Here is a 21,518-nt window from a genome sequence, read left to right as displayed (position 1 = left end):
CAGTTACTAAATTGTCTGTGATGGATCAAGGACAAGTGCCTCTAGTGTTTAATCACTGTTGAATCAGTCATGAGCGTGACCCAGGACCTATTTCCTGATTCTCTTGCTCGCTAAAGAACAACAGAAGAACTGCAATTTTGCACTCTTACAACTTATTACAATACATAAAATCAGGATCTCAAACTAATGTTCCACCAGCTAATTTAAAGTGCAAGGTACACTTAGATTAGATTAGATTCCCTACAGTGTGGGAACAGGCCCTTCAGCCCAATGAAGAGCAACCCACCCAGACCCATTCCCCTGCACCTAACACTACGGGACAATTTAGCATGGCCAATTCACCTAACCTGCACATGTTTGGACCGTAGGAGGAAACCAGAGCACCCAGAGGAAACCCACGCAGACATGCGGGGAGAATGTGCAAACTCCACACAGTCAGTTGCCCAAGGCGGGAATTGAACCCGAGTCCCTGGCACTGTGAGGCAGCAGTACTAACCACTGAGCCACCGTGCCGCCCGTCTAAAGTTAAAAATATTTAAAAATATAGCTTTCAGGTCTGCTCCTCTGAAGAATCTTGGTGCATTTTATGTCATGAAAGGTGCTATATGAATATGGTAAAAGAACTGCCACCCTGCCCACACAGAACATAGGAAAGCAAACTTGGCCAAACTATACCAGAAACACCCAGAATGCCTCAGCAGGGACCAAGCAGGCTGACAAGTGAAACCAGACAGCACTCACAGATCAGGGAATACACTTCCCAAAACCCACTAACAATACCCAGTCAGCACAGCTGTCCCAAAGCCCCGAGGGCAGGCTCATAACACAGCAATACCAAAGCCACACAAAGAACAGGTCAGAGAGAGAGGCACCAAAGGATTCTGTTCCCAGGACAGGAACAATGGGAGCACCTTACTCACCTACCCTGCAAAGAAGACTGAAATCTCCGAACCCATCGATACTGTCAGGATATTGCATTGTATCGAGAATCAGGACATTCATCCGATAACTATTTTCCAATTAGCATCATTGTAACCAGATTACTCCACTTTCAAATACATTGTATCTTTCCCATTTCTAATTAACCTTATTGTACAAGATTATTATAAAACCTGGCTTCTTTCTCAGCTCGAGGAAGAGAACCCTTGATCTACCTGCACAGACTGTCAGTTCTGTGTCAGCCTCATCAATTTCTCTTCCAGCATTATCACTTGTAATAAACAGCCTGTCAATTTCACTCGATCTGGTTTGTGTGGTCTCTGCTTTATTGGGCTAATTTCTTGGACAATAAATAAGAATAATTGTGATAACACCATAGACTAATCGGCACCTGCAATACTGAGCTGAGCTTCAGGGTGGCAGTTTTTCAGCAGTGTTACCTGAAGGGTTTTGGCCTTAGTTCTGAGCCACAGATCTTATTTTGTTTGTACTTTTTCATTAGAAATTCTGAGATGCTCAGAACTATGAAAGATATTGATCTCAATAATAAAATACACAGGGCATAGCAAGACAGGTTCAGGGTGAACAGCAGTTCAGTAACAACAGCTTGCATTCGGTATTTTCAATACAATAAACCATCACCAGGCACTTCACAGGCATGTAAACAAACATAAATTTGGCACCGATTTACGTCAGAAAGCACAAAGGAACAGGTTTAAGGACAAAATCAATTCAAAACCTCAACAGCAAAATAGTGTTAAATTACAAGGATGGGCTGCACAAACTGACTGTGTAATTCCTCAAATGGAGGAGATCAGGGGGATTTTATATCATTAAAGAGGTCAATGGGGTTCATAGAGAGAAACTATTCCTTCTTGGGGGGGGGGAGATCCTCAAAATAAAAGCCAGGCTTGTCCAGGAATCCTGCCATGATCTCATTCAATGGCAAAATAGGTTTGAGGGGCTGAACAGTCTCCTATTGCTATACATCTGTTACATGTTCAGTAAAATGCTGCATTATATAACGTTGTTGCAGAATAATATAAGGATAAATTGGTCACATAGCATTTTAGGCTGGAGCCTGCTTTGTTTTAGCTTTCTGACCTTCCAGAGGTAAAAAATCATCTTCAGTTGCTGGTGAGTGTTTTCCAAGAAGCGATAAGGCAATGCTGGCCACTTCTTATCTGTTGGAGACATTGAGGGTAGTGTCTTCTTTAGGCCAAGAAAGTATTTTTGTATCTTTAAGGGTGAAAGGAAAACAAAATGATTGTAGTTTTAAACATTATATTCCTATATGCACACAAATACAGTATATTGTGTGGGGAGGCTATATTAGATGCCAACATCTTTCTTCATATCTTAAAAATAATACACACTGCTCTTCTACATTGTCTAGTCAGACATCTGACTGACTTACTTTCAGGCTCTAACACTGAGTGACTGTCTGGTTCTCAAAGTAGGATCACCTATACCTGCCTTTTCACTCCATCTGCATCCAGCTTGCCCAAGATTAGGAACTCAGCATTGATAAATCACTGCCACAAAACTGCTTTCCTGCCACTCTATGACCTGGTATCTCTTGGTCTGCTAAATGGTGATGGTGCAAGATAGAAGGAGGGATATACTGACAGGCTTAGCCACATCTGACCTCAGCAGTGCTCAGAGATATCCACCGCCCAGATACAGAAGGCATCCGAACAGCGGGAGGCTCATGAGATGCAAAGAGGAAACATAGCTGAACAGTTCTTTCTTTCAGAAATTTACATTTAATCAAAGTTACTACTAATTCGGCGTCACTGGGCAATCTCGTTCACAGAGTTCCCTGAAGTGGCTTGAAAAATTGAAATGTCCCAGTGATCCAACAAGGAGTGATCTGCTGAATGTGGAAATCAGTTTGATGTCAGGGCGGTGTGGGTTCTGAAATTCAGCTTGATAAAAGTAGACCTGAGTGTGCTCATTATCAACATTAGATGCAAAGTGGCTGGTGCGTAGTTCCCCAGCATCAACAGCCTCCCCTTCATAAGTTACCAACCATTAATTACAATATATGTCGCACAAACTCACAATCGAAGACATGATGAAGTTACGGATTGTCTTTGAAGCATTACTTTTGAAGTACTTCCTATTCCTTTTTCGCACCTGAGATCACAAACAGAGGACAATGAGTTACAGAAGCTGTGGACAGGTTTTCTGCTCAAGGTAAAAACATAGACTTTCCATTAATTCGTCTTAGCTTCCACATTTCGGGTCATTTGTGGTTTCAAATTTTTCTTTGTTGAAGAACCCCTTTTCTAATGGGTTAGTAATCAGAGACCACCCTTCCCACACCGTTATGGTAATTCTTTTACAATAGAGTATAGTAATCTATAATACATAATAGTTTAATGTTTTACAATATGCAATAGTTTACCATACACTTTATAATATTTGATTATACTGTAGTTTAGAATGTAAAACTGTATAATACTGATGATACATGCTGAAGGATTCTGATAACTCTTTTAAGAAAACAGGCATTTACTTCCAGATACCTGTCAGGTCAGGTGCCTGTTTCTATCTAAACATTTTTGGGGTGTGAAGGGAGGTGATAGCATGAGCACAGAGAATCCATTAGGAAAGCGGAGAGACAGCACAGAGACAGTGAGAGCATGGGGAACAGTGAGGGCATTAGCCAAACATAGACAGCAGGAAAACAAGATGGATACAAGCGTATGAAATAGGAGCAGTCAGGCCACTCAGCCTCTCATACAATAAGATCAGAACTGAACTATTTGTCTGCATTCCTATCTTCCCCCAATGACCTTAGATTCTTGTCAAGAAAGGGAATCAATCCAGATCTGCCTTAATAAATATTCAATGATCCTGCCTCCACCACATTGTGAGGCAGAGAGTTCCAACCTATGAGAAAAACTTCTCCTCATCGCTGTCCTGAACGGGTGTCCCCCTTGTTCTAGACTCCCCCAAAAGAGGAAACATTGTTTCCACATCTACCTTATCCAGACCAGGCAGAATTTTATACACTTCCATGAAATCACCCTATCTCCTCTGAACCATTTCCAACCTTTCTTAAATAAGAAGATCAAAATGGGACCCAGTAGGTGAGATGTGGTCTCACCAATGCCCTGTATAACTGAAGCATAATGTGTTGGCTTTTTATGTTAAATTCCCTCTCATGATAAAGGCAAGCATCCCATCAGGCTTCCTGATTAATGCAGTACCACATCCCAGGAGCAGCAGTGTTCCTAGATCCACGCAGCCCAGCTTCAGAACCACTGACTTCGGAAGGAAATGAAACAGACTAAATTGCAAGTGAGCATATCTAACAATCCTACCAATCCTTCTCTCGCATTCCTGAACAAGATACAAGTAGTTTGAATGCTAATCCCTCTCAGCCCAAGCCTCTAATCTGCCTTGGTCTAGTCAGTTTTAAGTTGACCCAGTGAGGCACAGTGTAGGTGGGAACAGGGCCTCCCAAGGGAGCACAGACAGATTCAGTTATTAATAATAAGGGTGGGAAATAGAGTTCAATCTGAACTCATCCACATTAGATCAGCAAAAGGGGAGTTCAGAATAGTGACAGAATACTGATGGTGGTGTAGCAGGTGTCTGTGTATACAGATTACCAAAAGCTAATGGGCGGTCACAGAGCAAACGGAATGCTAACCTTTTCCAAACAAAAATCTCGTCAGGTAATTCGCACACTTGGGTTTGTCGGAGTTTGCGGTCTGCAAAGTGGCTCCTGCATGTAACTAACAACACATTCGGACTGTATTCACTGGGAGCTCAGAAGAGCAAGGAGGGAGAATCTCATAGAAATCTGTAAAGTTCTAACGGGACTAGATGGGGCAGTAAACACAGGAAGGAGGTTCCCGACAACTGAGTGGGGGTCCAGAGCCAGGAGATGGGGTAGGACTGAGATGAGGAGATGTGTCTTCACCCAGAGAAAGTTAAAAATCACACAAGACCAGGTGATAGTCCAACAGGTTTATTTGAAAATACAAGCTTTCAAAGTGCTGCTCCTTCGTCACTAGTTACCTGATGAAGGAGCGGTGCTCCAAAAGCTTGTACTTTCAAATAAACCTGTCGGACTATCACCTGGTGTTGTTTTTTAACTGCGTCCACCCCAGTCCAACACCGGCTCCTCCATATCATGTTTACCCAGACAGTGGAGGGTTGGGGGGGATGGACCCTGGAGGATTCTCTGCCACAGCAGGTTGGGACCAAGACATAGAATGTTTTTGAGAAGGACTTTGATATAGTTCTTAGGGGGAGAAAGGAATTGAAGGGTATGGGGGGGGGGAATGAGATGGACGATCAACTGTGATCGTATTGAACGGGGAGCAGGAATCGAGGGGTCGAATGGCCTGCTCCTGATTTCTGTGTTTCATTGGCTGTAAAGCTCTTTGGGAAATTGTGTGGTCAATCAGATCATCTGCTTCGGAATGATTTTTGATGAGGGCACTGGAGAGAAGGGCCTTGTTGGTTTTTGAGATTGTGGCGATTAGATCTTTCATGTCTGTCTGAGGGGGCAGAGGCAGCCACTGATTAACAGTTCACACAGCGTAGCAACCCCTCAGTCAGCACTGATTTATGTTCCTGTCCCTGGAACTGAACTCGTGATCCTCTGACTTGAGTGATAAATGCTTCCCAGTGAGCCACAACTGCCTGAGATCCAGCTAGGCTCATAAATATGTCACATTAAAAATGACACATGTTAAAATGTAGCACAAACTGCCAAGAAGTGCAGCAAGTAACGTGGGGCACGCAGTTTATTCCAGGAGCAGCAGACCAAAGGCAGTATTGCCATCGCGAACCCTTTTACCTGGTAACCATGCCAATAAGCTGCAATGATAGAGGCAGCCTCAGCACGTCGCTTCTCCTCCCGGAGATCTCTCTGGGTTTTGCGAACCTACAATAAGAAACAGTGATCTTACTCCATGAAGCCTGGAAAGATTGAGGGGTCTGCAGGTGCAGAGAGGTGTGCCGACACAGGTTCATGAAAATAACTAGGAGTTAAAATTGAAATTTAAAAACCACAACTTGCAATTTGACAGAACCTTTAACATCATTAACATCCTGAGCTGTTCACAGCAGCAGAAATCAGATGATACATTGACCGGACGTTTGGGTCACCCGCCAGAATCTCTCCTCAGGCCCAGAATCAGAGAAACAGGTTTTCAGGAGCGTTTTAAAGGAGCAGACAGACAGAGAGATGTTGACGGGGATATGATGGAATTGCAGGCCCCAAACACCAACCCATGGCCCACAGTCTTCCAGGCAACGGAAGGTACAGCCACCAATAGCCAAGTGATAGAGATAGAAGGGAAGAGGCCGGAATTGGAGCAGCACAGAGATAGGGAGGAGGTGTCGGGGGCTGGAGGGGGTGACACACACAGAGATAGGGAGGGGGTGTCGGGGGCTGGAGGGGGTGACACACACAGAGATAGGGAGGGGGTGTAGGGGGCTGGAGGGGGTGACACACACAGAGATAGGGAGGGGGTGTAGGGGGGTGACACACACAGAGATAGGGAGGGGGTGTAGGGGGCCGGAGGGGGTGACACACACAGAGATAGGGAGGGGGTGTAGGGGGCCGGAGGGGGTGACACACACAGAGATAGGGAGGGGGTGTAGGGGGCCGGAGGGGGTGACACACACAGAGATAGGGAGGGGGTGTAGGGGGCCGGAGGGGGTGACACACACAGAGATAGGGAGGGGGTGTAGGGGGCCGGAGGGGGTGACACACACAGAGATAGGGAGGGGGTGTAGGGGGCTGGAGGGGGTGACAAACACAGAGATAGGGAGGGGGTGTAGGGGGCTGGAGGGGGTGACACACACAGAGATAGGGAGGGGGTGTAGGGGGCTGGAGGGGGTGACACACACAGATAGGGAGGGGGGTGACACACAGAGATAGAGAGGGGATGTAGGGGGTTGGAGGAGATGCGAGAATTAGACATCTCTGTGAGGTCACCATGTATTACCTAAGTTAATAATCTCACATCGTCAGTAAATTTGTGCCTTTATCGTAGAGCTCCAGATGTTAAATGATAAACTGCACAGGCTGGATCTCCCAGATCACGTTGCTATGGAATCTTTTGTGACTGGATTGATTTTAAATGTATTCTGAGATGTCACTTAATCTCTGCACAAACACTGCATGTTGACTTTCTCTGTTAGTTTCCAGTCAGATGCATCGTAGTGACTGTCATGGTGTACTGGGTGTGGTCATTACCAAACAGTGCGTGGTTGTCAGTCAGGACACCTCACCAGCTTAGTGGAGCTCACCTCAAAGTGGCTCAGGTGGTAAATGCATCACTCAGTGTGGCACAGAACTGGCAAACCTTGGGTATTGGGCAAACCCCAATTCTGCACCAACTCAACTCAGCCTCCACACCCGTCGGTTTGCTCTCACTAATCTCCCTGATCTGGCTCGGGATTGTCTCACCAAACATCCGCCAACATTCCCACTCCTATCATGGAGGAAATAGTCTCTGTAAAAGAACACTCTTACCCTGTCCAGTCAGATTAGAAGTGGCATACGGGCACCATCATCTGGCCCTCGACACATGCACCCTCCCCCACAGGAGGTCACCCAGTACTCACCTTCCAGCCCCTGGTGCAGGCCTGAAGGACAATCGTGGCTTGCTTCAATCTTTTGTATTTCTTTTGTTGCTGTGACGATTCATACATTAAAAAAAAGACAGAATTAACAAGGAAACGTTTTGCTGAGTTTGGTTTCAATGGTTGTGTCTTTTATCCGATACCAATTTTATCCCCTGACATTGTTGAGGCCTTCAGCCACCATTACGGGGATCACAAAGCCATCCTTGAAGGTTGAGGCTCAAACGGTGAGTGTCAGGAAGTTTTTTTTACACCCGGGTTAGGACTGCCACTGGCAAAGCTGGCATTCACTGACTGCCCCTTGTTGCCCTGAGAAGCTTTTTCTTTAGCTGCCACGTAGGACAATTCAGAATTAACCATGAGCACGTGGGCTACAGTCACAGATAGGCCCAGACTGGCTAAATAGAGATGACTGGTCTGCTTACTTAAAGGGATGTTTGCGGAAGAGTTGGGTTTGTAACAACAATCTGATAACTTTGTGGACACTTTTACTGATACCAGTTTTTTGTTACAGATTTATTTTTTAAAAATCAATCAAAATCCTCACAAGAACAACATCCACTTTTGATGCTTCCTTGTGGTTTTCTGACTGAGCCACAAAGGGGTTCCTTTCTAGTGACATTGTGGCGCTCTCTCGAAGCACTGTGGGAGCTCTAATTTGGGGAATGCTTGCTCCTGAAATGGAAGCAATGGTTCCGAAACTCAGGTAACATTTCAGTAATGCACAAAATTCATTCTCAGCTCCCCTAGAAGGAGGGAAAGAATGAACATCTTGACTTTGGTGACTCATGTTTGACATGAAAATAAGGCAAATCCACGCGACTCAGACTTACATTATATCCCCTGAACCGGGCCGAGATCACAATCTGACTTTTCTTCATCAGCAGGAAGTGGGTCCGGCATTTCCAGCCACGATATGTCTTCTGAATCACGGTAGCCAGGAATTCCATCTGAATCCGTCGTCGATCTTCCAGGTCAAAGAGCTGGAAAACAGGCAGAAATCTTCAAAATGGGCTTCAGTGAGAATCGTGGGGAGTCAACGATTTTGCATTAATCTCAGCAAACGCTTCATAAAACTGAGACTCCACTCCTGTTAATGATGTCCCTTTGTGAAAGCAAAGGGGCAAACATCAAACCTTTAAGAGAGAGCCACAGAAAACAGGAGCAGGAACAGGATATTTGTCACTTTGAGCCCTGCTGCCCCATTGAATGGGATCATGGTTGTTCATCCAACTCAGTCCTCTATTCCCCACCCCCTCCCCAACCCCCCCACCCACCCATACCCTTCAATCCCTTTACCCCTAAGAACTATATCCAGCTCCTTGAAAACATCCTATGTTTTAGCCTTGACCAGTTTCAGTTGCAGAGAATTCCACAGGCTCATCCCAGGCCTGGTCTTCACGTATTGTCCTCAGGGACAGCTACGAGGTGACTCTCCCCAGTTACAGCAGCATCGGTTCTTTTTTGAAACATTTGGAATCATGCGGTAATCAACTTAATCGCCAAATACTCACTGTTCGTGGATTTTTGATAAAGATCTTTGTCTGTCCAAATGCGTATTCCTCCGAGGGGATATTTAACTCTGTCAAAAGGGCTCTCACACCATCGCTTCAGGAAAAAAAAAACAGAGCATAGAAATGATGGTGAGCAGGGGATGACAGAGTGGCTAATTTATCTGAAGTTCTAAAGAAAGGCCGCTGGATTTGAAAAGTGAAATTTCTCTCTACACAGATACTGTCAGACCTTTCTCTAGCACTTTGTGTTTTCTTTTGGAATCAGGGCCTGGCTCTTCCTCCTTGCTTATTCCTTTACCCAAGCAGGGATTGTTTCCATGTGGTTCTAGTGTGAGGTGCCAGGCAGTGAAAGAGAGCAGAACATCAACATTACCCTCCAGTCAGCAGCGACTTGTCAACCTCAGGGGGGACTCCGGCAAATGGTAGCACGCCCAATCAGTTTAGTACAGGCATCGTCCTTGGACGGCCCGGCCCTGTCCTCATTCAGATATTGGGCACATGTTTTGCATTCGTTGGTATGAAGTCAGAAGTCACATGATGTCTCCGAAAGCTTGTGATTTTATATAAACCTGTTGGGCTATAACCTGGTGTCATGTGACTTCTGACTTTGTCCGACCCAGTCCAACACCGGCATCTCCTCTTATAGAGTCACATAGCACAGAAACAGACCCTTCGGCCTAACCAGTCCATGTCGACCCTAATCCCAAACTAAGCTAGTCCCATACCTGCCTGCTCCTGGCCCATCTCCCTCCAAACCTTTCCTATCCACGTCCTTATCCAAATGTCTTTTAAACATTCTAATTGTACCCACACCCACCACTTCCTCAGGATGTTCATTCCACACGTGAATTCCCCCCCCCCCCGCCCCCCACCCCATGTAAATAAATTGCTTCGCAGGTCTTTAAATCTCTCTCCCCTCACCCTAAAAATGTGCCCCCAGTACTGAAATCGCCCATCCTGGAGAAAAGGCAACAACCATCAAATGTATCTAAACCCCTCATTATTTCATAAACCCTCTATCAGGTTGCCTCTCAACCCCCTACACCCCAGTGAAAAAAGTCCCAGCCTATCCAGCCTCTCCCTGTAGCTTAATTCCCAGCAACATCCTGGTAAATCTCTTCTGAACCCTTTCCAGCTTAATAATATCCTTCCTGTAACAGGGCGATGAGAACTGGACACAGTTCTCCAAAACAGGCCTCACCAACGTCCTGTAGTATGCACTTCACAGTTCTGAGGAAGCAGTTCTTACCGGTCATTCCCCTTCCAATTTGGCCACGTCTGTTTGCAAAGCATCTTGTACCGCTGTAGGCAGGGCTTGTAGGGGTGTCGATACGCATAGCCTGCCCTTCGCACCCGCACGTTCTCCATCAGACCCAGGTACCAGACCTGCGACTGCACCAGCGTATCCACAAACTTGTTCGGGGACTTGGTGTCATTGGGTTTTATGCATCTGTGAAAGGTTAGCACAGGGGAGGGTGACAATTTGTTAAACGTTTCAAGAGAACGATGTTGAGATGATACAAGTACACTGGGCGGATACTGCTCACTGTCCTGATCTAGTCTTCAGCCCCAAGCCAACATGCCCAGCTCTTCCGAAGTGAGGTTAGTAGGTCACCCAGTTGAACGGGTACCTGAGCGGGTAATGCTCCCACCATCACTCGCTTTCTTTATTGCTGTAATTCCGTGTCTAACTTTAAGTAATGCCAGCGAGCTGAGCAGTTCTGCCAGTCTCCTCCAGGTGGGCAGAATGCTTTAAACATTCACTGGCTGCCAGTTCGAGGGGGAAACTGACTGCAACAAACCCATGACCAACGGGTCTCCCCCACCACGGCCGTGAGCTTCAGGAATATAGCATCGAATCCATACAGTGTGGAAGCAGGCCACTCAGCCCATTGAGTCTGCCCTCTGAAGAGCATCCCACCAAGTCCTCCACCCCAACCTTACCCCAGTAACCCTGCGTTTCCCATGGCCAATCCACCCCAACCTGCACATGGCCAGACTGTGGGAGGAAACCGGAGCACCTGGAGGAAACCCACGCAGAATATCCACGCAGACAGCCAGTCACCCGAGGGTGGAATCGAACATGGGTCCCTAACGCTGTGAGGCAACAGCGCTAACCACTGAGCCACCGTGCCACACTTACTGCCAAATCAATTGCTCGATTTCTAACTGGACAACCACTCAATCAAGGGACAATATGGGAAGGGTCCTACCTGATGTAGTTCGGGTTCTTCACCAGGAGATTCTTCATGAGGATCCCTACAGAGGTCTTGAACTGGGAGCCAGCGGTGGGCGGCCTCTTCAGCAATGTCTTACTTGGGTTCCCTTCAGAGAAAAGGGATTTGATGAGCTTGTGCTTGGCCTGCCACATTGCCTTGGACAGGTCACGGTACAAGAGGTCATTGTTCTTGTCTAAGAACTCCGTAACGTTGTATGTCACCTGGAAGAAGGAGCATAAAAATGAATGAGGGCGTTTTCCCCTGGCTCCTCTCTGTTGCGATTGCTCGCTGCTGTTGGGTGCAGCTTCTCAGTTGCCATTCACTCTCTCAAGGAGAAAGTAAGAACCGCAGATGTGGGCGATCAGAGTCGAAGAGTGTGGCGCTGGAAAAGTGCAGCAGGTCAGGCAGCATCCGAGAAGCAGGAGGATCCTGATGAAGGGCTTATGCCCGAAACGTTGATTCTCCTGCTCCTCGGAAGATGCCTGACCTGCTGTGCTTTTCCAGCACCACTCTCTCGACTCACTCTATAGAAGATCACCTGAGTAAGTATTGGTCCTGTGGAGAGGTTCGAAATTACACCGTATGTGTGATCCTGACTAGGAGCTCTTCATATATTGGAAATGAAACTTTAGATATCACCAGTCTGCACAGATTAGTATTATACAGAGTCAAAAACGAATTCACTGCTATCTGCTGGCTTTGAAAATCCTACCCAGAAATGTGATGCCAGTTCTAAATTTCAGTGCTGAGCTGATGCTGGTCCACAGTAGGTAGTGTTTTGGCACAACATAGTGTGCCAACACAGAGTCCTGCCGAGTTTGGCTGTGAGTATAAACAGCTCCACACATCACAGATGGTGCACTGGAAGATGCCAGGTAGAAATCAGGCAATTTCTCTGTTCAGCAACGAACATTTTCACATCCATGTCAGAGGATTGTGGCTTCAAGACCCACTTCAGAGACTTCAAAACAAACGCCAGGCTGGCCTTTCAATGTAGGATCAAGGGAGCGGGCACTGTCGGAGGGTCAGCGCTGAGGGAGGGTCAGTGCTGAGGGAGTGGGTGCTGTGGGAGGGTCAGTGCTGAGGGAGTGGGCGCTGTGGGAGGGTCAGTGCTGAGGGAGCGGGCGCTGTGGGAGGGTCAGTGCTGTGGGAGGGTCAGTGCTGAGGGAGCGGGCGCTGTGGGAGGGTCAGTGCTGTGGGAGGGTCAGTGGTGAGGGAGTGGGTGCTGTGGGAGGGTCAGTGCTGAGGGAGAGGGTGCTGTGGGAGGGTCAGTGCTGAGGGAGTGGGTGCTGTGGGAGGGTCAGTGCTGAGGGAGCGGGCGCTGTGGGAGGGTCAGTGCTGTGGGAGGGTCAGTGCTGAGGGAGCGGGCGCTGTGGGAGGGTCAGTGCTGTGGGAGGGTCAGTGGTGAGGGAGTGGGTGCTGTGGGAGGGTCAGTGCTGAGGGAGAGGGTGCTGTGGGAGGGTCAGTGCTGAGGGAGTGGGTGCTGTGGGAGGGTCAGTGCTGAGGGAGAGGGTGCTGTGGGAGGGTCAGTGCTGAGGGAGTGGGCGCTGTGGGAGGGTCAGTGCTGAGGGAGAGGGTGCTGTGGGAGGGTCAGTGCTGAGGGAGTGGGCGCTGTGGGAGGGTCAGTGCTGAGGGAGTGGGCGCTGTGGGAGTATTACTGCATGGAGCAATGTACTCACCCTTCCTGCATAGTGCTGCACCCGGAAGCAGCTGTCTGTCAGGGTTGTGTCAGTGATGAACTTGGAATTCATTGTCTCCTTGCTCTCAAAATGCTGATGGCTAGAAAAGACCTGGTTTAATTTCTTGAGGAAAGTAAACTCAGTGACGGGACCTGGCCGCAGACATTCTTCATCCAACATCGCCAGGATGCCTTTCTTACTCTGCAAAAGAACAAGCAATATCCCAGCTCATTTGCAAGGCCAGCATTATCTTTGTGTTATTTGGTTCCTTTTCCTGACCCTAGCCTTAATTTCTAATCACACTTCCTCTCGGACCATTGGTACGTGCTTGGCTACAGTTTTGTGAGCTCTAGATGCTTTCTTATACTTTAATGAAAAGGGAGAGTGGCATGGTGGCTCAGTGGTTAGCACTGCTGCCTTATAGCCCCAGGGACCCAGGTTCGATTCTAGCCTCGGGTGACTGTCTGTCTGTGTGGAGTTTGCACATTCTCCCCCTGTCTGGGTGCTCCGGTTTCCTCCTGCAGTCTAAAGATGTGCAGGTTAGGATAGATTGGACATATTAGATTGTCTTGTAGGTGGGTTAGCCATGGGAAATATAGGATGGGTTTGGGTGAGATGGTCTTTGGAGGGTCAGTCTTCCACACTGGAGGGATTCTAGAAAGAATTCTCTATATATACAAGTGTAGTCACAGAGACACTCAATCCTGTCCTCATTTTGTGTGTCCACTTTTCAAGAAAGGTCATTGAGGGCTAGCTAAATTCAGCAGTGACCAATCCTCAATTGTACAACTTACTCCTTTACCCATCCAGATGCCTTTTAAATGCTGTAATTATACCAGCCTCCACCACATCCTCTGGCAGCTCATTCCATACACGTACCACCCTCTGTGTGAAAAAGTTGTCCCTTAGGTCTCTTTTATATCTTTCCCCTCTCACCCTAAACCTATGCCCTCTAGTTCTGGATGCCCCAGGGAAAAGACTTTGTCTATTTATCTTATCCATGCCCCTCATGATTTTATAAACCTGTATAAGGTCACCCCTCAGCCTCCGACGCTCCAGGGAAAACAGCCCCAGCCTATTCAACCTCTCCCTATAGCTCAAATCCTCCAACATCCTGGTCAATCTTCTCCAAACCCTATCATGTTTCACAAGATCCTCCCGATAGGAGGGAGACCAGAATTGTACACAATATTCCAAAAGTGGCTTCACCAATACAGCCGCAATATGACTTTCAAACCCCTATACTCAATGCACTGACCAATAAAACCAAATGCACCAACCCCTGCCTTCATCACCCTGTCTTCCTGCAACGTATGCTCACACGCAAACTCAGCCACCTTGCGTGGGAATACAAAAATAACAACTGAAGGAGTGAAAAGTTGAAAAAAAAGTACGTTTTCAATCAGGTCACAGATGATGGCATTGTCAAAGTATTTGATCTGCGTCCATTCGATCCCCTGAAAAATAGAAGAAGAATCAAGATAGGAGCAAATTACTGCAGATGCTTGAATCTGAACATTTTATTTTTGTTTTCAGAACAGGAAGCAAGCTCAGTGCACAGTGGGTTCTGGCTGATGGTTTTGGCTCCACTGTCAAAGACTTGAGCACGTGCGAGTGGTGCAGCCAAGAGCTGCACACACTCAGCAAGACTCAACACAGCCAGGAGCAACTATCCCAGATGAAGAGCTTGTTCGGGCTGTCTGTCACATTTACCCACCGAGCGATCAGGAGAGCTCTTCCTGTCTTTAATGAATATTCATCAACGTGTACGCCAAAGGAGGGTGGGTGGGGGGTTGCTGAGGGATAGCTTACCTCTCGTACGTACTCTTCCTGCTCCTCTTTCAATGTCAGCTCAATGAAGATCTGCTGCAGCTTCTCATTACAGTAATTTATCACAAACTGCTCAAAATTATTGTCCTAAGAGAAGACACATATGGGCAGGTTTGAGAAAAAGTGTCCAAAGCTCATCGGAATCAGAACTTGCATTTCTATAGTACCTTTCACAACCTCAAAGCCATCTCCGCACACTGCGAGCTGGTATTAATTGTTGTCAAGTAGGGAATGCGGCAGCCAATGTGTGCACAGCAAGCTCCTGCAAACAGCAGTGTGATAATGACTGGAGCATCCGTGTCGACTGGGGAAGAAACATTGGGCTGGGATAGCACGGTGGCTCAGTGGTTGGTGCTGCTGCCTGACAGTGCCAGGGACCCGGGTTCGATTCCAGCTTCAGGTGACTGGTTGCATATTCTCCCCCATGTCCGCATGGGTTTCCTCCAGGTACCCTGGTTTCCTCCCACAGTCCAAAGATGCGCAGATGCTAAATTGTCCCATAGAGCCCAGGGATGTGCAGGTTAGGGTGGATTGGCCGTGCTAAATTGTCCCGTAGTGTCCGGGGATGTGCAGGTTAGGGTGGGATTGGCCGTGCTAAATTGTCCTGTAGAGCCCAGGGATGTGCAGGTTAGGGTGGGATTGGCCGTGCTAAATTGTCCCATAGTGCCCAGGGATGTGCAGGTTCGGGTGGATTGGCCGTGCTAAATTGTCCCCCTAGAGCCCAGGGATGTGCAGGTTAGGGTGGATTGGCCATGCTAAATTGTCCTGTAGTGTCCCGGGATGTGTATGTTAGGGTGGATTGGCCATGCTAAATTGTCCTGTAGTGTCCCGGGATGTGTATGTTAGGGTGGATTGGCCATGCTAAATTGTCCTGTAGTGTCCCGGGATGTGTATGTTAGCTGTGGGAAATGCAGGGTTACAGGGATAGGGATGGGTCTGGGTGAATTGCTCTCCGGAGGGTCAGTGTGGACTCAGTGGGCCGAATGGCCTGCTTCCACATTGTAGGGATTGTGTGATGGAACCCTGGGAATTCTTTGTCTCCTAATGGCTGTGGGATCTTTTACATCTAATTGAAAGCTTACACCTCCAATAAGGCAGCTTCTTCTGGGAGCATCAACCTCGACATTCAAGTCCCCACAGTGAGGTTTGTTGAACCCTGAACTTTTCGGCGTGGAGGTGAAAATGCTCCCAGACCCATGAGTAAAGAAGATGCTAAAGAGAACCAAAGCCATTCCCTGAAAACTTGGGATGGGAATGAAAAGGTACAGGCAATCGCACGGCGTTAACCGTTCACACTGGCTGAGAGGTGGTTAGTGCCTGTTCCTCTCAGCACAGACAAATTCCGAAGAGAGAAAAATCTTATGGGTCAAAATGGAATCTCAACTAAAGCAACGTCTCCAAGTTAACAGCAAAGGAACACCATTCCAATCAGAAATGAGTGGAATGTGGAGCCACCAAAAAATATCAACATGAACCTTCAACATTTTCAGGTCAATCATTAGGAGCAGACATAAAATTCACTCCAAGTATTCATATTGGGCTCACTCAAATAAATGGGGGAAAACAAATAATGGCATTTGCTTTGAATAATCTCTCCAGAAAGTGCCGATGCTCCTGGAATTCTATTCCATGCATCGCAGTTTCTGGAATGTAAATACTGTGTGGCATTTGTTGTTGTCAGCTTTATGTAACATGTCGCTGGCATTCTGCACTGCTGCTTTGCTCTGGGATCGTTCGACAGGAGAAATGATCATGTAAACTCACCTCCAAAATCTCAAATCCATAAATATCCAGCACTCCCATCACCTTCTTCTGGATCTTGCCTTTCACCTTGAATGGAAAGGATTCGAATTAATCTCAGTTTTCACCACCTTGTTTGTTTTGTCCCTTTATTCTTTCATGGGACGTGATTGTCACTGGTTGGGCCAGTATTTAATACCTGTCCCTAAATGCCCTGGAATGGAGTGGCTCGCTTGGCCATTTCAGAGGACATCAAAGAGTTAACCGCATTGCTATGGGTCCATGGTCATATTTAGGCCAGATCAGGTAAGAATGGCAGATTTCCTTCTTTAAAATGGAAATTAGGTTTTTTTCTTAACCACAATTGATGATAACGTCATGGCTGCAAGGTTAACTATAGGTTTATTAACATAATGTTAAATTCCAACAGCTACCATAGTAAGAATTGAAGCCCATGTCCTCAGAGCCTGGGTCTCAGAATTTCTAGGCCTATGATACAAACAATACACCACCGACTCCTGCAGAATGTTAAGACATCCTAATCAGCTCCCATATTCCATTCCAGTGCTGAACTCCCAATCTTCTCCCCTTCTCTCCGGAAGGCACTCTCTTGTGCAATAGTAAATTCCACCGACATTACTCCAGAACCTGGGACAAATGGCTGTCATTCACATGTGAATAATTCAAGAACAATGGGAGGGATAAACTAGGAAATGATAGACCAATGAGTCTAACATCAGTGGACGGAGACTGTTGGAAAAGATCCAGAGGGACAGAATTAGCCTCTACTTAGAGAGGCGAGGGTGGATCAAGGATAGTCAGCGTGGCTTTGTCAGGGGGAGAGCAGGTCGAACAAATTTGATTGAATTTTTCAAAGAGGTGAGTAGATTTGTCGATGAGGCTACTGCGGTGGATGTAGTCCATGTGGATGCCAGTAAGGCTTTTGACAAAATGCCACATGCGAGACTGGTCAAGAAGGTAACTGCCCATGGCATCTAGGACAATTTGGCACATTGGATCCAAAAGTATTTGAGTTGCAGGAGGCAGAGGGTGTTTTTGTGACGAGGTGCCTGTGTCCCGTGGTGTAACACAGGGTTTGGTGCTGGGTCCCTTACCGTTTACTTTGTGCATTAATGATTCCGACACAAATATAGGCGGAACAATCCGTAAGTTTGAGAATGGCATGTAAATAGCCCGCAGGAAAGCCTTAGACTCCAGGACAATATAGACGGGCTTGACAGAAAGCCAAAACAGCAGCAAATGGAACTTAATCCTGGAAACGTTACGATGGAGCTGTATATAATGTTAGTAAGACCACTGTGCTGTGTGCAGCTCTGGCCCCCACATTATTAGAAGGATGTGATTGCACTGGAGCAGGTGCAGAGGAGATTAACCAGGATATTGCCTGGGCTAGAGAGACTCAGTGATGAAGAGAGGCTGGATAGGCTGGGGCTGTTTTCCTTAGAGCAGAGAAGGCTGAAGGGGAACCTGATTGAAGTGGACACAGTTCTGACAGGGGTGGGTGTAGACAGGGAAAATAGGGAGAAACCTTTCCCTTTAGTAAAGAGGTCAATAACCAAGGAGCATAGATTTAAGGTAAGGGGCAGGAGGTATAGAAGGGGTTTAAGGAAGAACATTTTCACCCAGAATGGGTGGGAATCTGAAACTCACTGCCTGTGAGGGTGGGAGACATGGGAACCATCACAACATTGATAAAGGATTGAGATGAACACATTAAATGCCTGAGTATACAGGACCCAGGGCCAAGTGCTGGGAAATGAGACTACAGTAGAGAGGAGCTCGATGGACACCATTGGCCAAAGGGCCTTTTTCCATGCCATATGACTCTATGACAGCTATTTGACTGTGAGGGGCATCAGAGCCAACCCAATACTGTCCTCAATTGGAATCTCAGTACAAATGTACTTTGCTGCAGGATAGTGATGAGGAGACCCATTGGGGTGACTGAGTTTTGCCAGCAGCAATGAAACCAACTGTCCCATCCTAAAGAGGAGACTGAACCCAGGGGAACCTCTTCATTGTAAGCCTCCGTAATACACTGTACTCTCCGAACCACTTAGGGAACTCCTCATACATAGTTAATTCCTCTTGAATAATTACTGACATGGATAATTTGACTCAATTTTCCCACAGTGTTCTATAAGTTCTCTCCATAATATGATCACAGCAAGGAGTAACTGCAGGGATTCAGTTATACAGCACTGGCATTTATCCAACTGAGCTCCAATATGAAGAACACAGAATCCCTACAGGGTCTGATTACCTGGATACTTTCATTAATTCGGTTCACCAGCCAGTTAAACAAGCGGTCATAAAGGTTTTTAGCCAAAGCATCACGTGCATAGTTACCCTGTACAAAAAAGAACACATCTTTATTATGAGGTTGTCATGTGTCATTCATCCTGTTAAAAATTCAGAACTAATTCAGGAACTGTGCACACAAATTAAAAACAAAATAATGCTATAATATCCTTTGAATTGTTTGTGACATAGAGGGTAAAGAGAAATACAACATGCGCTGGATGAGGCACTGGGCCTTTCAGCTCTGGAACGTGGCTTTGAATGCGGGTCAGTTCAGTGGGTGAAAACTTCCTCAGTGCCTATAAAGGTTCGAACTGAAAGCTGTGTCTGCCCAGTTCCTCCTTACAGTAACAGGTAAGGTCACCCTAGTCCCAAAGGGCAGCTCTCTCTTTCGAGAGAGACGGCTGGTGGTGAGTCTAACCTGAGGGTCACCACACCTCAGACAAGGGGAGAGGTTGAGAAGGAGGGACCTTCATAGTAACCTCAGCTGGTGCAGACATTGAACTCACGCTGTTGGTAGCACACAAGCAGCCACCCAGCCAACCGAGCTAACAAACTCCAAACCATTAAGGGAGCATTGCATTAACAGTAACAACCATGACTCTGTATTGCTTGCTCCCAGGTCTCTCGGTATCACTCCTTAGATTTCTTTTAAATGTTATACTTCACCTGAGCAACAGATAATGTTGTCATCACTTTATCCCCTTTGGCTTCCACAGTGCGTGAGCACAGTGCTTGGTTGAGAATGGACTGATTGAGACCAATCAAACTGCAGATTTCACTCAGTACTGCACAGAAAAACAAACACCAACACTTTTAAACTCAACTCTCAGAATGCAAGAAACGTGCAGACATTAGTTGACAGACCTCCCTCTGTGTCAATATATGTGCATCTTCCCTACAAGTGATTGTCGTGGGGACATCACAGCCAGGTTTCTCCCAGCAGGCTTTGCTATTGGCCCTCAGAAGGTTCTGGGTGGGGAACAGTAAAGACTATGTGGAAGATAAGCTTCAACAATATTGACTATGAAGGTGAGATACAGCAGTTAGATTGTGTGTTGATGCCTTGTCCTTGGTTGGGCTGCTGTAGGATTATTCCTGTCCCTGTCCAAACAGCATGACCTGATAGTACTGACCCAAATACCACCAGATGAAGGAGCAACTCATCAACTTAGCTCCATATCCTTAGGAATGTAGGAACAGGAATGTGGTGCCACTGTTTAAGAAGGGTGGTAAGGACAAGCCAGGCAACTATAGACCAGTGAGCCTGACGTCAGTGGTGGGCAAGTTGTTGGAGGGAATCCTGAGGGACAGGATGTACATGTATTTGGAAAGGGTAAAAACAATGACTGCAGATGCTGGAAACCAGATTCTGGATTAGTGGTGCTGGAAGAGCACAGCAGTTCCGAGGAGCAGTAGTACTGCCTGAACTGCTGTGCTCTTCCAGCACCACTAATCCAGAATGTATTTGGAAAGGCAAGGACTGATTAGGGATAGTCAATATGGCTTTGTGGGTGGGAAATCATGTCTCACAAACTTGATTGAGTTTTTTGAAGAAGTAACAAAGAAGACTGATGAGGGCAGAGCAGTAGATGTGATCTATATGGACTTCAGTAAGGCATTCGACAAGGTTCCCCATGGGAGACTGATTAGCAAGGTTAGATCTCATGGAATACAGGGAGAACTAGCCATTTGGATACAGAACTGGCTCAAAGGTAGAAGACAGAGGGTGGTGGTGGAGGGTTGTTTTTCAGACTGGAGGTCTGTGACCAGTGGAGTGCCACAAGGATCGGTGCTGGGTCCTCTACTTTTTGTCATTTACATAAATGATTTGGATGCAAGCATAAGAGGTACAGTTAGTAAGTTTGCAGATGACACCAAAATTGGAGGTGTAGTGAACAGAAAAGAGGGTTACCTCAGAATACAACAGGATCTGGACTAGATGGGCCAATGGGCTGAGAAGTGGCAGTGGAGTTTCATTCAGATAAATGTGAGGTGCTGCATTTTGGGAAAGCAAATCTTAGCAGGGCTTATACACTTAACGGTGAGGTCCTAGGGAGTGTTGCTGAACAAAGAGACCTTGGAGAGCAGGTTCATAGCTCCTTGAAAGTGGAGTCGCAGGTCGATAGGATAGTGAAGAAGGCGTTTGGTATGGTTTCCTTTACTGGTCAGAGTATTGAGTACAGGAGTTGGGAGGTCATGTTGCGGCTGTACAGGACATTGGTTAGGCCACTGTTGGAATATTGCGTGCAATTCTGGTCTCCTTCCTATCGGAAAGATGTTGTGAAACTTGAAAGGGTTCAGAAAAGATTTACAAGGATGTTGCCAGGGTTGGAGGATCTGAGCTACAGGGAGAGGCTGAACAGGCTGGGGCTGTTTTCCCTGGAGTGTCGGAGGCTGAGGGGTGACCATATAGAGGTTTATAAAATCATGAGGGGCATGGATAGGATAAATAGACAAAGTCTTTTCCCTGGGGTTGGGGAGTCCAGAACTAGAGGGGCATAGATTTAGGGTGAGAGGGGAAAGATATAAAAGAGACCTAAGGGGCAACTTTTTCACGCAGAGGGTGGTACGTGTGTGGAATGAGCTGCCAGAGGATGTGGTAGAGGCTGGTACAATTGCAACATTTAAGAGGCATTTGGATGGGTTTATGAATA

General features: G+C 46.8%; 1 protein-coding gene across 2 annotated transcripts in view; it reads right to left on the bottom strand.

Moving 5' to 3' along the window:
* Window positions 1-21,518, bottom strand: part of LOC122543207 (unconventional myosin-Ib-like) — a 66,140-nt gene that overhangs the window by 6,564 nt on the left and 38,058 nt on the right. Inside the window, exons 11-24 of one of the 2 annotated variants that reach the window (XM_043681669.2) lie at window positions 19,531-19,649; window positions 18,824-18,910; window positions 16,564-16,629; window positions 14,782-14,886; window positions 14,364-14,426; window positions 12,970-13,170; window positions 11,285-11,511; window positions 10,321-10,521; window positions 9,072-9,165; window positions 8,391-8,540; window positions 7,540-7,608; window positions 5,762-5,848; window positions 3,004-3,078; window positions 2,044-2,178 (exon numbers count right to left, since the gene is read on the bottom strand). In XM_043681669.2, the coding sequence (XP_043537604.1) occupies window positions 2,044-2,178; window positions 3,004-3,078; window positions 5,762-5,848; window positions 7,540-7,608; window positions 8,391-8,540; window positions 9,072-9,165; window positions 10,321-10,521; window positions 11,285-11,511; window positions 12,970-13,170; window positions 14,364-14,426; window positions 14,782-14,886; window positions 16,564-16,629; window positions 18,824-18,910; window positions 19,531-19,649 (1,679 nt within the window). The remainder of the gene's footprint in view (window positions 1-2,043; window positions 2,179-3,003; window positions 3,079-5,761; window positions 5,849-7,539; window positions 7,609-8,390; window positions 8,541-9,071; window positions 9,166-10,320; window positions 10,522-11,284; window positions 11,512-12,969; window positions 13,171-14,363; window positions 14,427-14,781; window positions 14,887-16,563; window positions 16,630-18,823; window positions 18,911-19,530; window positions 19,650-21,518) is intronic. The other variant, XM_043681670.2, reaches the window with a different exon arrangement.

Source organism: Chiloscyllium plagiosum, unplaced genomic scaffold (genome assembly GCF_037043375.1).
Source record: "Chiloscyllium plagiosum isolate Xiang-an unplaced genomic scaffold, Cpla_swu_hap1 HiC_scaffold_53X, whole genome shotgun sequence".
In the NCBI taxonomy this organism is placed as follows: Eukaryota; Metazoa; Chordata; class Chondrichthyes; order Orectolobiformes; family Hemiscylliidae; genus Chiloscyllium; species Chiloscyllium plagiosum.
The sequence above is the reverse complement of the archived record's forward strand: the minus strand, read 5'-3'. Positions and strand labels throughout refer to the sequence as shown.